Genomic DNA, 18,397 nt, shown 5'->3' on the forward strand with positions numbered 1-18,397 from the left:
ATTCTGCTCAGTCGGGATGCAGACGTTGTCATTGTTAAGTTGGGTTTTTGAATACAACATAGTGTCCTCTCCTGTCTTCTGTATCTATCTACAGAGGTCAGTGTCCATCAGAGAACTCTGTGAACCTCAGGTATCAATGCCGCATTGAAAGTAGTCTTACAAGCTTACATCCCCAAGATTCCCATGACCCAGATAAGACCTCCACAGGACAACTGTCAGTTCTAAATCATACATGGTGAAACTTTTCCAAAAGGTTGCTTTTTTGAGATGGATAACCCACTATTTAGACCATACACTATGTTGACAAAAGTACTGAATCCCACATAGAAGGTGATGAAATTGGAATTTATTTACATTTTTTAATCCAGCCACCTTTGGCCTCAATAACTACAGTAAGCCTTCTAGACATGCTTTCCACCAAATTCCCATAGATGTGGGGAGGAATGTGCCTCGATTCCTTGAGAAGAGAGATAGTAATGGTAGGTCTGAAGGGCGTGTTGGGACGATGGAGTTGTGTTGAAACTGCTTTCCAGACAACTGCCACTCAAAAGTGCAGACTTCTGATCAGAAGATGGTCTACTGTGATTTAGCTGTCCAAAACACTTCCACTCATTTACAGTCCAAGAGCAACACTCCAAACACCATTGCAGGCTCCTCTGGGTATTTGATGCTGTAATATAGTGTGCAGCTGCTCATCCATGTTAACCCTTTGCATGCAGTTCTTTACGAATGGTTCTGGTGCTAATAAATAGCCAGTGAGACTTCCTGAGTGAGGACAGACGATGTGTGTGATGTCTTCACAGCTCCTACAAGGCTTCGTTGTCCACATTCTGTCAGTTTATGAGGTCTCCCTGAACGTGGCGGCACCTCACACACTGGATGGTCTCCATCTCCCAATACCATGGCCAACAGTGGACTCTGGAAGGTCCAGAATCTGCGATGTCCCATACTAATTGGTTGGTGACATCCTCCCACCACACCCCGTTGTCAGCTCTACACCTGGTGACATCTCTCCACTCGCCCCGTTGGGATTCCAATATTTTTGTCAGCATAGTGTATTTCATGTGGCAGATCCTCAGTACTATCATTTTTTATGTATATAGGCCCAGCAGAGTCCAGAATACAGAGCTGAGGTCAGGGAGCACAGAAGTCAGAATAGTCAGAACGAGCATGAGTCAAAACTAGCGACACACGAACTGGGGCTTTGTCACAATGGTAGGAGACCAACTGCGAAGGCATCCATTCTTGGGTGTGGATGTCTAATATAGGTGTTGCAGGGACAGGATTGGAGGCGGACAAGTAATGGGAGTGCGCACTGGCCCTTTAAAAGATTGGGCAGGAGCATGCACAAGCCGTACAGGCGGAACTCAAAGAGTGGCCAGAGGAAAAAGTAGCAGCATGGCGGTGATGCCTCCTTGCTGCAAGAGCAGGATAGCCATGACGGAAGCGCGCTATGACAGGTTTCTCTACCTTATGGAGTCTCTGGCTTACCTGTATGAGTAAGTTTCTTCCTTTTGGAGTAGAGCTAGTTTAGATTTTTTTTTTCCCATGGAGCATTGCCTGAAGCAAGTCTATACACCATTGGATGTCTTCAATAAGAACCAAGGCTCCCCAGTTCAGTGAGGACATTCTTCATATTATTAATGTCTTGAGACAGAGCAGCAGAAATGTAAAGATGAGGAACTCTGTGTCATGTATGAAGAAAAAACAAGGAGCGATATCTGATCCCTTCCATGTGGGTTACGCAGAGGTAGCCTTTATAGAGTATTTATATTTATACTGGACACCAGCCAGACTCTAAGAAAAGAAGGTCTATTCCTGTGAAGAATAAGTTGTAGATCAGTCTAAATAGAACAGTTCCAGTGAGCCGACCGGGAATGTTTATTGGTGGAGAAATGGAGTTTGTTAGGAAGGTTGTAACACAAGAATGCAGAACAGAGCGACTTAAGGGCACGACCGTATACCTGCGACTGAACCATGTGTTTATTAGCTAGTCTGCACCCCCTGCGCCGCCGTGACCCCGACCTCCCCTTTCACACCAGTCTTAGAAAAATAAATCTGGATAGACGTATTTTATGTTACATGGTTGTTCATTGTTAGAGCAGGAAAACATATGGGGATATTACAGGCGGATTCCACAAAAGCCACATTAAAGATAATTAATATTATTTAGAAAGCTATAAAGAGCAAAATACAAAATTAGAGGTACACCAAACGCAGAAAGTCCTAATAACTGCAGCAATTCCTCATAGTATTTTGAAGCGTTTTTCAATATCTTCTACTTGTTCTGTTTAATAGCTTTTTATATCAGACAACAATTCTGTAAGCACATGTTAGTTCTATATTTTTTTTTGATAATTTAGTGCTTTCTTTTCTTTTCAAGATACAGCATGCTTCATTATAGGCTTCTCTATGCGACGTTTAAAATGCCATGAAAACACATTTTGAGGGTGCATTCAGACCACCGTATATTGGCCGGGTATTCACGCCGGCCAATATACGGCATCTCTCTCTGCAGGGGGAGGAGGTTGGAAGAGTCGGGAGCAGTGCTCTGAGCTCCTGCCCCCTCTCTACCTCCTCTCCACCCCCTCTCCGCCCCCTGCACTATTTGCAATGGAGGCAGGATGGTGGTGGGGCTAAGTTCCGGGAATTAGCTCCACCCCCACCCCGCCTCCCCTCATTGCAAAGAGTGCAGCGGGACGGAGAGGGGGTGGAGAGTTGGCGGAGAGGGGGCTGGAGCTCAGAGCACTGCTCCTGGCTCTTCTAGCCTCCTCCCCCTGCAGAGAGAAACGCCATATATCGGCCGGCGTGAATACCCGGCCGATATACGGTCGTCTGAATAAGCCCTTATACTGTAAAACTAAAACAGCCACCAAAACAACAAAAAGTGCAATGAAAAGCTTTGAAATGTATGATGTTTGTTCATTATTTTTTTTACAAGTATTTAAAAAGATTTAAAAAATAGTTTAATAATAGTTAGACAGTGCAAACTTAGACCAGGCAGTATTTAAATGTGCTACGTTTATTAGAGTGGCGTATGACAAAAATCAATCAAATTGTAAGACTGTTGAGTCTGACTTTAGATCACCTATTAGTTGACGTAGTTTATGCCAAAACTTTAGTAAAAATAGTGGTGCACTTTTTTGCATAATTTGTGACATTTATGTTACGCCCCCTTGTTGAAAAAGAAGAGTTCAAAACACATCATAAATGTCATGCAAAGTATGTTAAACAGGTTTTTTAATTGCAATAATGCAACAGAAAACTGTCAAATTCTCTATAGTAAACCTGACCCAGGGCTGCATGAAAGGGCCATTAATCTGCTCTTTTTCTTTAACATCATTTTTCTCTTCAAATTTTAATTAAAATAGTAAATAAATCTTATCTATGTGTCTTGGGAGATCATCCATGTCCCCCTCTCTGCTCACTGCTCTGTGCCTGGCGACAGCTGGCTGCAGCAGGAGCCTCTCCCCTTTGTCCTTTAGGGCTTAGTCAGACGGGCGTTTTTTGCCGCGATTTGCGCATGCGCATGCGTCCGGTGATTTTTTAAAACCATTGCTTTGCAATGGTATCGAACACATGAGCGCTTTTTATGCGCTCGTCCGAAAAATTATAGAACAAAAAATCGCAGATCGCACCTATCTGCGATCTGCGATTTCTGTTCGCAGGGGTTAAATATATAAACCCTTCCCTGCAATTCATGCTAAAATGTGTTAAAATAAAAAAAAATTGTATACTCACCTTTCCGCTGCAGCCGGAGTCCAGCCGCGGCCGCTGTCAGTTCTCCTGAACTGCTTCTCGGCACTATTCAGCCGGCGGGGCTTTAAAATCCCCGCCTGCTGAATGATCTGCCTCTGATTGGTCACAGCCTGACCAATCAGAGGCCGGTTTCACTCACACACCCATTCATGAATTCATGAATGGGTGAGTGACTGCTGCCTCTCAGCGCTGAGCCAATCAGGGGCAGGTCTGACTCACATCCATTCATGAATTCATGAATGGGTGTGAGTGAGGCATGCCTCTGATTGGCTCAGCGCTGAGCCAATCAGGGGGCAGGTCTGACTCACACCCCCTTCACACCCACTGCAGGACGGCCGCTCGGAGCTCCGGCTGCCGGCAGAAGGTGAGAATGCAATTTTTTTTTTATTTTAACACATTTTAGGATGAATTGCAGGTAAGGGCTTATATATTTAAGCCCTTACCGACAATTCATCCCGGGCTCGCCCGCAGCGCATTGAATTCAATGGAGACGGCTGTATTGCCGTCTCCATTGAATGCAATGCGCTGGACAGCTCCGGCCCGTTTCTAATGAAACGCGGCTAGGAGCAGATTTTCGGGCGATTTGCGGGCGACTTGCGCGCACCGGTCACGCGATTTGCGGATGCGCATCCGTCATGCGATCCGCAAATCGCGGCAAAAAACGCCTGTCTGACTAAGCCCTTATGCAGTAGAACACAAACATTGGTAATCCCTGCCCATTGCCTAGACTCCAGCTGAAAGTTGAATAGATCAATAGATGCAGAAGATCCTGCAGACTGACAAACAGGTGGACACGTTTAACCCGTGTACTTTTACCATTCATGTCTAGGTTTAGAGAGCCACTCCATTTATTTTTTAATCATTCATTATACAGCTATCCCCCAAGTATTTATAAGTGAGCTAATGTTATCTTGGTTAGTTATTTCTATCTGAATCTCCCAGCCTCTAGTTCCTCAGATTGTCATGTCTGCTTGAGGTTATGTTTTCTGAAAGTAGTCAATTTCTCTGTTTGATGCTGTTACTTAAATCCTACCCCAGAAACAGCCTACAGGGGGGGGGGGGGGCACAGCCACTCCTGTCACAGTTACTGATGATGCTCACACAGCTCCTGTCACACAGTTATAATAGAGAAGATCACAACTCATCCTCCTGACTGGATACTTATGTAGCTTATTTAGGTGAATATAGAAGATAATGGAAAAATGTATTTTTGCCAGAGTGTCTCTTTAAGCATTGACGTAAAATGCTTTATTCAAAGAAATCAACACAAAGCGAATAAAAGGTATATTATTCACACACATAAATCTTAAGGTGATGTTGAGAATTAAGGGGTCTCAGAACTGGTTTAGTGATGCGTTCCTCCCTGCACAGCTCCCTTTCAGACAACTTCCGTTCATCTAACAGCTATTGTTAGTCTCATCATTTCTGCATTAAATATTTTGTTGCTTCACCACTGTAAATCATGTTTTTACAGTCTCTCTTCCAGCTTCTCTGCACTCACTGTCGTTAGGAACAGAGCTTTTGTAGTAACAAGGGATGTTTCCATAGGAACAGGGGTAGGGGCTTTCTTCACAGGCAGCTCCAGTGCACTTACATGCACAGGCTGACAGATCTGCAGACACTGTGATAATGATCTCTGCAGTCTTCGCCTCTCCTGCTGTTATAGCGTGTGTCTGTGTGGATTTACTAAGCATTTGGCAAGAATGTGTCTAAATGCCTGACTGGCCTGGAAAAGCAGAGGGGCAGGTATTCAGATATTGCCTCCCTTTTAATTGGACCAGAGACAGTGCAATGCACCATATGATGTCATGGTAAGGAGGTCAGGACAGTGAACTACCTGCAGAATGCTAGGCTTGCTACAAGGTCCCTCCCTAAAAGTGGATAGCAAACAGCGGGGCAACAGAAAAATGGGGAAGACCACCTGAAAAACAGAACTTATTGATATGTTAAGGTGCAAACAGCAGCAAATAAGAGGAGAGTGAGGATAACTTGGGAGATTGTAGAAAACTTGTTCAAAACTCAGTTAGGCTTTAATGGAGCACATCATGTCCTTCCTCAGTGTATAACACACATTATTGTCTGTTGCTTTTCAGATGGGGAAAACGCTCCCATGAGTCATGCTAATGAAGAAGCATACGATAAACCCATCCACCATACTGTGATAAATACTGAGAACTCGGTCATCAAGTCAGGGATGAGGGCAGAAGCCAGCGCCAATGAAGACTACGTCTCACCTCCAAAATACAAGAGCAGCTTATTGCATCGTTATCTCAATGACTCCTTAAGACATGTCATGGCCACTAACTCAGTCATGAGAGAAAACACCCGACAGAGAAACCACTCAGGATCATTCAGCTCAAATGAGTTTGAAGAAGAACTTGTGTCCCCTTCATCTTCAGAAACTGAAGGCAATTTTGTGTACCGTACAGGTGAGTCTACCCAGAAGCTTTCCATACTGTTCTGTTTGTTCTTATGTACCAATTCTATAAGATCCTGGCATTTTGATAGAGGAAATTAAGCAAACTACTGATATTAGACCGTATCTTATAATATGTTTGGCCAACAAAGGTAAGATGAGCACATTTTGTTCTGTACAAGACGAGAAGATTGAACCCAAAATCAGGAGATTTGGCTTGAGTCAAGTGATTTCAATCAGCATCCATGAAGTCTTCTTTAGACAGTAGCGTTACAGCGGATCCGTGTCCACCCATCCCTTGTCTTGACAAGTAGTACGCATGTTTATCCAGATCACCTTGCTCTTCCTGAGCTTACAGGGCCTTGGCATCGATTTCTGCCTAGTGCTAAGACTGGCAGTGAAGGCAGACCATACCTGAGCAGAATTCCCAATTGAATTCCCCCTGATTAAGACATTACCAGAGAGATTCTATCATAGGAAGAGAAGTACATGTTTATAACAAATACAAGGAAGAGCTGTGATCCTAAAGGGCTATCATCAGTACAAGACAAACCTGGGCAAATACTATGGCTTATTGGCACTTTGGGTGAACTTGCTTTTCTCTTGTCAAGCCAACTGTAGCATAGACATCGAGCCTTCTGGCCTCTGTTGCCCCGGGGCTATTGTTCCCTCTGAGCTTTGCGATCTGGGAAGATAAGCATTAAAATAACATAGTAATGAGGCCAGTGGTCCTAATAACAGCTCTACTTGTCTGCAAAGTATGGCATTTTTAAAGGGGTTGTGCAGTTGTAAACTATTGATGTTGTCTCCTTGGGATAGAACATTAATAGTAAATTGGCAGAGGTTCAATTGCTGGCCAGTGCACTCGTTCACTGAGCTGATTTCTACAGGAACCAAGCAGCTCCATTCCCACTGTAGTGGCCAAGTTTGATTTTACAGGCTATTCACGTCTATGAAAACTTTGCCTGCAATACCAAACCTGGCCACTACAGTGGGAAGGGAGCTGTCTGCTTCCTGCAGGAATCTGCTCAGTGCATGAATGCACTGGTCCAGTAATTAGCTGATCAGCGGGGATCCTGGGTGGTGGATCTCTGCCGATGTAAAGATAGGCCATCAATAATTTACAGCTGGACAAGTCCTTTAACACTATCATTTCCAGAGCACCCAGCTCAGAGGGAACAATGCCTGGCGCTCGCATATACTGGAGTTGGCCCTGACTATTGTCCCTGTTTGCATATTGGTATGGTATATTGACTCTACCCTTGCGTTCTCCAGAAGATATACCAAACTTGGGGCAAATGCTTTATACTAGTATTACTGTGAAATGCGTCATCAACATTTCAGCAGATTTTTTATGGAAATCCCAACTAAGGTCGCTTCTCTGTGATAGAAGTGAATGCTATCACCCCGATGCAGCCTGGATAAGATGCCAGTGCGGCATGAAAGGCGTCAGTCTGAGCTCACACATAACATTACATATAGGTGTGGTTCGCAAGACACAAAGTGAGTCCAGCAAGTTCTACTAAATTCATCTGGGACTTATTACTAGTCTGGAGTCTGGACAGTGAGCTCACGGGAACCATGTACAAAAACACCGTTGAAGAACACATCTGATTTGTAAACTGTTCGCATTATTGCAGACCTAATTTCTAAGATCATTATCACCCAGCGGAAAGTTCCACCTTTCGCCTCTTCCCGGCCTTGCAAACACAGTTTTACGATCTGTTGAAACCAGCCTTAGCCACATCGAAGGAAATTTACTAATGTGGTGCTGGAAATAAACCGACGGACCGAGGTGACAAATCTGACACTGTGCTTCTATGAATGTGTGGACCGAAGCCTCGTCTATTCGGTGGTGTCACCGCCATTATCTCCTGACCGCATCACATTCTACTCTTTGTATAAAAACACGGCCACAATATGGATCCGTATTACAGACTTGTTTCAAAATGCATTACATCTGTACTTTACCGATTCATATCTGCCCAATAGAAGAGAATATTAGTACAAATATGCAAAAAATAGATAATTCAGTGTTTTTGAAAATACAGCCATGTGATCCACCCTTTTAGATTAACATTAGGTTCTGATCACGGATCACTCAACACGGACCTCATACTCAGCAAAAATATGTCCGTCTGAAAGGGGGCCTAATAGAGGTGCATAATTAAAATACCGCCAGTGGTTCCACTATGGCGTGGTACGGATACCCTACACTTCTTGGAGTGGACCTATTGTTCAGCTTTTCTTTAAATAGATCTTAATGGGGTATTCTCATCTTGGCCAAACAAGCTGTCTAAATGAGGCCTTAGAGTGATATATTATTTTACATAGTAGTGATATGTAAATTCATTCTCTAGACAATCCCTTTAAAGGGATTTTCCAGGCAAAATCTATTGATGACCTATCCTCAGGATCTCCTGCAATGAGCTGATCACCCACCTACTGTCAGTGCAGGGTGGCCACATGTCATCATAGGGTCCTGCAGAGGAAGTGCCGTAGCCGGCGGCCCTCACATTGAAGTCAATGGAAGCTGAAGCAGCTATTACACCAAGGTCGGATGGGAATTGTGATTACAATGGGAGTAGAGCCGCTAAAGCAGTTTCTCTCTCGTACTCTATGACGTCTCTTTGGCCCCGAAGCACAATCTGTAACAGGGCCCCTACGTATGGTACCATGTGCTATTTATAACATTAGTGCCTCCTGATGCGATAGGGGGGCCTTTGGACCCCCTAAGGCTCCAGGGCCCGGTAGTGACTGCTACCCCTGCATCCCCTATAGCTATGCCCCTAAGGTCATTTTGCACTAATGTGACTAGATGAGCTGCAGTGTGATGTGTTTTTGCATCACCAGATTGTAATTTGCACAACTAGCACTGGACATAACTAATGAATTAGACGCTGGGTGTACAAGTCACGCTGCATCCTTAGGTATAGAGCTAGGTTGTGGTTGCCCGTAGAGATTGTTGGACCAAATAAAGAGCAGCCAAGTAATTATGTCCAACCTGGAAAGAGCGTGTTTTCAGTTTTCAGTAAAGAACTCCTTTATGAGCTCACTCATTACCAGGGGGCGCTCCGCCAGCAGGGGAGGAACAGCCACATGGTGACTCAATCACTAACTCAGAGTCGCACTTCAGACCGGAGCAAATTCTAGATGGAGTTTTCCTGTTCTCTTTGTGTTCACAAAGCGTTCTGGCGGTCTTCACAGTCTCACTATGGTGGTCTTCACAGTCTCACTATGGTGGTGTTAAGAGTCTCACTATGGTGGTGTTCACAGGCTCACTATGGTGGTGTTCACAGTCTCACTATGGTGGTGTTTACAGTCTCACTATGGTGGTCTTCACAGTCTCTGTGGCGATCTTCACAGTCTTACTATGGTGGTCTTCACAGTCTCACTATGGTGGTGTTCACAGTCTCACTATGGTGGTGTTCACAGTATCACTATGGTGGTGTTTACAGTCTCACTATGGTGGTGTTTACAGTCTCACTATGGTGGTCTTCACAGTCTCTGTGGCGATCTTCACAGTCTTACTATGGTGGTCTTCACAGTCTCACTATGGTGGTGTTCACAGTCTCACTATGGTGGTGTTCACAGTCTCACTATGGTCGTGTTCACAGTCTCACTATGGTGATCTTCACAGTCTCACAGTGGCGGTCTTCACAGTCTCACTATGGTAGTGTTCACAGTCTCACTATGGTAGTCCTCAAAGTCTCACTATGGTGGTGTTCACAGTCTCACTGTGGCTATCTTCACAGTCTCACTATGGTGGTGTTCACAGTCTCACTGTGGTGGTGTTCACAGTCTCACTATGGTAGTCCTCAAAGTCTCACTATGGTGGTGTTCACAGTCTCACTGTGGCGATCTTCACAGTCTCACTATGGTGGTCTTCACAGTCTCACTGTGGTGGTGTTCACAGTCTCACTATGGTGGTCTTCACAGTCTCACTATGGTGGTGTTCACAGTCTCACTATGGTGATCTTCACAGTCTCACTATGGTAGTCCTCAAAGTCTCACTATGGTGGTGTTCACAGTCTCACTGTGGCGATCTTCACAGTCTCACTATGGTGGTGTTCACAGTCTCACTATGGTGGTCTTCACAGTCTCACTATGGGGGTGTTCACAGTCTCACTGTGGCGTTCTTCACAGTCTCACTATGGTAGTCTTCACAGTCTCAGATTGTGCTGGTAGTGGAAGTGTACTAACCTTAACGATCTGTGTGTTATGCAATATACTGAGATCCACAGGTCCAGCAAAGTTTAACTTGACAGTGTGTCAAACGTTTTCTTGCCGTTTCAATGGCTTTTGTTGTACAGGGTGATGCAAAAGTCAGGGCCAACGAGAAGATCTTGTGAATAAAAGAGATACCAGTACATAACTCTGTAGAACACTTGGATGGAGGAAGCTTTTTGGCACTATGGTGGTGGCTGTTGGCTATCTCCGTGGCAGGTATCTTGGATTCAGCCCAAGAGGCTTCAAAAGAAAGGGGGTCATGTGATGTATGTTTTAAGGGTTTCATCAGATATTAGTAGGAGCAGTCATTTTTTTCTATACCTGCAACCATTTTCAAGCCTTGGATGATGTCATGCTGAGTATTAATAAAGTTATTTTGTTGAATTATGTGGCATGGAAAACACTAATTGCGTGTCTTTGCTGTACCAGAGGATGTCATTAACAATCCAGAAAAAGAAGTAAGATCATCCTCATGGTCTGTAACAGAGATTCACAATACCTCTGCAGCGCCACCTATTGGATGGCAGCATTCCTTCAAATCAATATCTGACCCTTTATACAGGTCTTCACAACAATGATTGGTAGTTGAAAACCAAGCCAGAACCCATACACAGACCGTTGATCAGTGTGTAGTAGGTAGGTGGCGCGGCAGAGGTATTGTTCCATCTTCCTTATTTGCATATATATTTCCCAGAGGCTCATGCATGGCCTTATAAGTCTCCTCCCTCACCTCCTAGGTGCTCTCCTTAAGTAGTGATGACACCCCTCCTGACATTAATAATGGATTACGGTTCTGCCTGCACTTCCAGACTCGGCTCATGCGATTGCTCGGTTTTTCTCCCACCATTAGTAGCTGTGATGCATTTATTGTGCGGCACGCGGTGGTTGTACATATTATTTAGTGATGGCGGTATGGGTAGCGATTTTTGGTAAAGCCCTTTCTTGGAATGAGGCAGTGAAGCCAATGCATTCCTGTGGAAGGACGCAGCTTCCTGCAGCCTGGAAATTGCATCTCTCCGTTCCATTGTACAATGTGCTTCTACTTCTCCAAATCATTTCTGTTTTTGTTTCTCGCCATCACAGAGGTGCGGTTATGTAATTTTCCTTCTTATAGTGGCGGGAGGAATGATTGCAAAACTCCGAGCTCTGTTACAGGGAGTAATAGCAGCACTCTGGAAACGATACTCATCTATTCAAGACGCTTAAAAGAAAAAATAGTTTCCTTCTTGATAACGTGCGGAGTTACTAGTGGGTACGAAAATGTAGGATGCAAGTCTGTAACAGAGAACAAGGCCAATTCTTCACATTTGGCAATACCACACCTGGCCCCTGCAGCTGATCGGTGGGATCCCTGGTGGCAGGCCCCACCGATCTTTCAATGATGGCCTATCCTACTGAGAAACCATCAGTAGTTTACAACTGGACAACTCCTTTAAAGCAATCCTCCAGTTTTGGGACAAAATTCTGTCCAAGAACCAGAGCGTGGTGGGCCATCTTCCCTCTATTTTATCTTTTCCTCCTTGTCCTTCGTTCTAGCGGTTCTGGTTATCTGGTTATATTTTGTTAGGTGGTCATGATGGCTGCCACCATTTTTAGTCTACCACAGCATCTATACTTCTTTAGTGGTGTTGGGACTCCCGGTATGCTGTAGCTACTCTGTGATTGGCCAGTGCTGCTAATATCATCATCACCGGCCAATCGCAGAGCTGTTTACAGTGTCTGTTAGACTGTTAGAAAATGGTGGCAGCATGAGCAATAATCACAAGTTGTGGTTCTCTCCATATGAAAATACTTAGTGGGGCTCCACTGGCTCCAATCATATCGGATACTCTCCATGACATACTTTCTCCCCACGTCTGATACACTTCAGCTGGTAATTTCCTCCATTCATCCTGCAAACATCTGACAAGTTCTATTTCCTGACCCGACGTTCAGTAGGTTCAGGTGGGAACTCTGTATAGCCAGGGCAATTGTGGAGCATCAATATCCTCAAACCAGAGTAACACAGAGTTGGATATATGACAAGGCGCGTTGTCTTTTTGGAAGTATGGCCGACTATTCCCAGAGTATTGCCACATTATAGGCAGCCCATTAAAGTGACCATCCAGTTTGGGGACAAGTTGTCCTTTTCTGCTGCCCCTCTGATCCTTCAGTTTCTGGCGCGTTGTCTTATTGTAAGTATGGTTGACCATTCCCAGAGTACTGCCACATTGTCGTCAAGGTCAACTCCGTGTTCATGGTTCTCATCACTACAACTGATGAACTGAGACCATGCCACATAAAACATCCCAAGACCAAATTGGGACCTCCTGCATAACTGTTGGCACAACACACCCCGGCAAAAGGCGTTCTTCAGGCGTCCTCCACAACCAGTTACAACAATCTGTAGTGTGAATTAGAAATCAATGCAATGATCATCCGTTGCTTCACCATCAAATAACAATGCTCCCTGAATCATTGTAGACTGGCCTATGCATCTTCTTTATGAGAACTTGCCTGACATTTGCAGGATGAATGGAGGGAAACACCAGCTGAAGTGTATCAGCTACTTACCTTATCATACTGTGTATCAAACATAGGTTAGGTAGTGCTGCCCACTCCTACAACCGTCCATCTGTATAGCAGATGATGACCGCCTGACAGGTCCTGGAGCTTCCAGCCGATGCACGAGTTAAATCTAGAAAACGTTTCCTTGACAGTGAAGACACTAATAATAATGCTTTCCCAGGCCAAATGCCGGCCTCTTCATCAGGATGGCTTATAGCTATGTTATAGCTATTGAAAAAAAAATAGACTATACTCACGTCTTTTACTCCACCCACTGCTCCAGTTTCCACTCCTCTGGACCCTGCTGGTGTCTGCTTGTCTCCCAGCAGCTAGTCGTACACTGTCTAGTCTAAGCACATGACCACTGTGGCCAATCCCTGGCCCCAACATTGCTACCACTGAGCCTAGTGATTGGCAGCATTACTCATGTGTTAAATGGGTAATCACACTACTGGGAAGTGAATGGAGACTGGAGGGAAAAGAATGCTGGAGCCAAACCCAGGTTAGATGGCACCCTTTGCGGAATTTTTTTTGGCGCTCCCCCATTTTAACAAAAACCTACATATGTAGTACTGATATGCAGTCTGCCTATATTCTGCTTGTGCACAGAAAGCAGCAAGATAGCAGAATACACACACCAAAATAGCTCAGTGAATAAATACTGTACCAGAACCAACCTTGTAACATAAATACAGCAGCAGAACTAAGTTTGGTAAATCAATACAGCACCAGAACCAAGCTCATCACATAAATGCAAAACCAGAACTAGGTCCAGTCCATAAATGCAGCAACAGAACCAAGCTCAGTACATAGATACAACACCAGAACCAAGCTCACGACATAAATACAGTACTAGAGTCAAGCAGCTCAGTACATGGATACAATGCCAGAATCAAGTGCATAACATAAACACAAAAGTAGAACCAAACAGTTGTGTTGCAGGGGCATCAATAGGTTGACCGTGGTGCCACGGAACATCAGAGAGCAAGAGACAGAGCCAGGGAAAGGAGGATGTATGTAGCTCCATAAAACGATGCCGCACTGAGGAACAAGATCATCTGGCCAATTGGACCTACGGTAGGGGGCTGCACAACCTACATCCGCACCCCCTACCAGCTGGTGGCTGGCACCCCCTGTAGTCGCATGGGTAGCTAAGTCTGGTGTGCACTGGAGGAAGTGAAAAAGGTGATTATAGTCTATTTTTTAATTTTACAGCCTTCCCCACATTAAAAAAATTAATCTGCTGGACGACGCTGATAATGTTCAGGATCCGCGCAGCAATAATCTGCTCATCGACAATATCAGTTCTACATCATAAACTGTTTTTTTCTCTCCAGGAAAAAGAAACAACTAATTATGTTTAGAAAAGTTCCATCTGAAATCCAAATCTCCAAAAAATAAAAATGCATGAACTAAAATACAAAATTTTTGGGACGGCGCTTTAGTTTTCTTTGCCCAGAAAATCCTTGGTAATAACACAGCCACTGTCTTAATCAATTATCTGTGACATCACTCAGCCCGGCTGTAACTTCAGAGCAGCTCACTTTTTAGTTAGAACCAGATTAGAGAAGTCGTCTTTCCAAAGCAAAGTTTCTTTTTAGGTCATATATTACTTTGGTATTTTACGACCTTCTGTCCAACAAGTCTTGTGGCGGCAGGAATGGGATTTTGGTCACCGTATTACTTGTCATAGGTTGTGTAAAAATTAAAGTTTGGATCCAGGTTTTCCCCGCAGGGATTGTATCTGTGTAACTTTTTGCCACTTTTTCTTATTCGACTAAAGAATGTTGTCTATGGCGAGAATGCTGGACTTCAGCGATTTCTTCTATTGCCTTGGGTGAAGTCGATTGGCTAACGTCCACTGGCTTCTACTGATGGATTTACAGGGCAACAGCGAGGATTCTAAAATCCCCCACATCCCTGGCTTTGTATTATTGGGATGTTTTTTCTTCTAAATTGAGAGACACCGATAAGTACTTAATGTTATGGAATTATTCTGCAATTCTTAACTAAAGGGGCAGCAAATACAGAGTCCACCAGTATGAGATCTGCTACTTGTTGGCATCTCTTCATCCTGGCTCATAGAGGAAAAGGACACCCAAACAGAGAATCCCTTACATGATGTCCCATTCAATGTCCAACAGTGTCACAGCAGTCTAAGGGCGAGCACCCACTGGCGTTTTTTTACCTGCGTTTTGCGTTTTGCGTTTTTCCTGCACAGGCATAGAGATAACATGTGTTCCTGTCCACTGGCGTTTTTTTTGCGTTGCGTTTGCGTTTTTAACATAGGAACTGTCAGTTGCATATGTGTCCTTATTTTTCTCCTAATGCACCCATGAAAGTCAATGGAAATTAATGGAAAAGCCGCGAAAACGCCGCGAAAAACGCGCGGAAAAATCGCAGGAAACGCTGCGTTTTTTTCCCGCGGAAAACGCAAACGCCAGTGGGTGGGCGCCCTAAGGGTGACTATTCACATTACATATATACAGTGGGTCCGGAAGCTCTTCAGACCCTGTCACACTTTAACATTTTATTATGTACTGGCCCTGTGCAAATTAAAAAGCACTTAAAGTTTTTACCCTCATTCTGCACTCAGTGCCCCATAATGGCAATGTGACAACAGAATGTTAGAAAACTATGTACGCTAAAAAAAAAAATGGTAGAACATTTTGCATTGCCATAAGTATTCACACCCCGTACTCAGTACTTAGTTGGAGCCCCTTTGGCAGAAATTCCAGCCTCCAGGCTTCTTGAAGATGATGCCATAAGGTTTGTATACCTTGATTTGGGGATTTCTTTCCCTCTGTCAGGTTGGATGGGGGCCGTCTGTGGACAGCCATTTTCAGGTCTCTCCAGAGATGTTCGATTGCATTTAAGCCAGAGCTACACCTAGGTCACTCAAGGACATTCACAGAGTTGTCCTCACCCCTGTGTTGTCTTGGTTGGGGTCTTAGGGTCATTGTCTTGTTGGAAGGGGAGCCATCTGCCCAGTCTGAGGTCCTTTGTGTTCTGGATCAGGTTGTCATTATCTCAGTACTTTGCTCCATTTAGCTTTCCATCAACCCTGAGCAGTCTCCCCCAGCATGATGCTCCACCACTAGGCTTCACTGTAGGGATGGTATTGGGCAGGTGATGAGAGGCAACTGATTTCCATCCACCCTGACCAGTCTCCTTGTTCCCCAGCATGATGCTCCACCACCAGGCTTTACTATGGGGATTTTATTGGGCAGTTGATGAGCGGTGCCAGGTTTCCTCCATACAGAATGCTTAAAGGCAGAAGGTTCCATCTTGGTGTCATCAGACCAGAGAATCTTGCTTCTTGCAGCCTAAGGGTCCTTTAGATGTTTTTTGGTAACTCCAGGGGGCTTCCATGTGTCTTACTGAGGATGCTTCTTTCTGGCTGCTCAGCTATAAAGCCCAGATTGGTGGAGTTTGCAGTGATGGTTGACCTTCTGGAAGTTTCCCCCATCTACATACAGGATCTTTGACGGTCAGCCAGAGTGACCGTTGGGTTCTTGGTCACCTCTCTTACCGAGGCCCTTCTTCTCCTTAGTTTGGGGGGTCAGCGGCTCTAGGAAAAGTCCTGGTTGTTCTTCCATGTAAGTATTATGGGGGCCGCTGGGCTCTTTGGAACGTTTAGAGCAGCAGAAATGTTTTGCAGCTTCTGCAGATCTGAGCCTCCACACAATCCTGTCTCTGAGCTCTACAGGCAGTTCTTTCCTCCCCATGGCTTGGTTTTGACTCATATGCATTGTGAGCTGTGAGACCTTATATAGACAGGAGTGTGTTTTTTAAAGTGATATCTAATCAAGTGACTCCAATGAAGGTGTATAAACATCTCAAAAAGGATCAAGAGAAATGGGCGGCACCCAGAGCTACAAGTGTCATACCAGAGGGTGTGAATACTTATGCCAATGCAGAATGATAGTTTTTCAATTTTTTTAAATGTACAAAGATTTCAAACATTCTGTTCTAACTTTTTCATTATGGGATATTGAGTGCAGAATGATGGGGAAACACAACATAGCAAATGTAAAAAATGAAACGGTCTGAAATCTTTCCGGGCCTACTGTAGATCGGCTGGGCAATCAATTGAAGTGTATGATTGCCTCTACACCGAAGAAAGATATAAGAGGAGATAAGGATTGGGAAGTTGGATTTTAGTTGCCTCATTCTTTTGTTCTCAGGAGGCAGCGGCTTTCTACCCGCTCGGCCAAGTGTCCATCTGTATGGGGGTCAGGAAAGAACGCTGTCAGCTGAATGAGCATTTGACCAACCACTTTCTAATATATATGGGTAGTCAAATAATCAAGTAGGTCGGGGGCTACTGACTACTTTCAACATCGTAGTCAGTGCTGAGAAAGAACCTCAATCTCTCTAACCCCAGAGACACTTCTGATTTACCCACCTACAGCAAACATTAACTTGACATTTAATACATTATGATAACTTAAGCCCCCTTTACACGGGACAGCTGTTAGGAGCTTCAGTGCCCGACAGCCATCCCAGTGGAGCAAGCCGGGGATCTGTCTGGCCCACCCACCTCCATTCACAATAAACAGGCCTGTTTACACAGAACGATGCATCAGAAGACCAACAATGATGTTGATCTTCTTTCACTGCATTCGTTCACACTGCACAATTGTCATGCGAACCTCTCAATCTAACAAGCTATTTGCACCATAATCGTGTCGTGTAAAAGGGGCTTTAACTACAGTGTATTACAATGTTGTGAAATGAGTTGCCATGATGTGCTAGTCATGTTAACGATCGCTACATCTGTAGTATAATTGAATACCTAAACAAGAATCACAAGTAGTAGTTATTTCAATCTGTTAATACTTAGTGGGGCTTCTTTGGCCCTAATGACATCAGTGTAAGGACTGTGGATGTGGAACCATTGTGTCAACCGACCAGGTCGGTGAAGATCCGATGCAGCATGGGTGACAGCCAACCCCAGTGTGGGAGGAGAGAAACCAGATGAACAGCCCCGTATATAGATGGAAACTAGGGAAGGTATCTTGCCCTGAACTAATAATCAGGAAAGGGGGAACCCTGCCTACAAGCGGAGAACTTGTCCCAATAAGGACGACCCCACCATCTTCCTCTAGTCGCTGACTTACTCTGGCGGGCTAGAACACCTGTAAGACAAAGATAGAACAACACCAGGGAGTAAAGAAACAGTAAAGGAGGAACAAGTGGACAAGAATAAACAAAGAAGCGGACAACGGAAACAACAGAGTACGCGAACAAAGAACACAGAGCACAAGCAGAATGCAAAGTAGCAAGGTAATTGCCAAAGCAGCGACTGGACATGAAGTGAAGGGAACCAACTCTCATCAACACTGCAGCAAGGTCTACAAGGCCCAGGGCAGCGATACGGGGCTGTGATTGGAAAAGATGCATCAGCTGAACAGGAGGCCTGAAGCTATTAACCCTAGTGCT

The 18,397-nt window shown here is 44.6% G+C and overlaps 1 protein-coding gene across 3 annotated transcripts in view; it reads left to right on the forward strand.

Annotated features, from left to right (window-relative positions):
- MKX (mohawk homeobox) overlaps nt 1–18,397 on the forward strand; it is a 121,719-nt gene that overhangs the window by 47,846 nt on the left and 55,476 nt on the right. For all 3 annotated transcript variants that reach the window (XM_066584807.1, XM_066584808.1, XM_066584809.1), the window contains exon 5: nt 5,853–6,188. In XM_066584807.1, the coding sequence (XP_066440904.1) occupies nt 5,853–6,188 (336 nt within the window). The remainder of the gene's footprint in view (nt 1–5,852; nt 6,189–18,397) is intronic.

The sequence above is a fragment of the Eleutherodactylus coqui genome, chromosome 12 (genome assembly GCF_035609145.1).
Source record: "Eleutherodactylus coqui strain aEleCoq1 chromosome 12, aEleCoq1.hap1, whole genome shotgun sequence".
Lineage (NCBI taxonomy): Eukaryota > Metazoa > Chordata > Amphibia > Anura > Eleutherodactylidae > Eleutherodactylus > Eleutherodactylus coqui.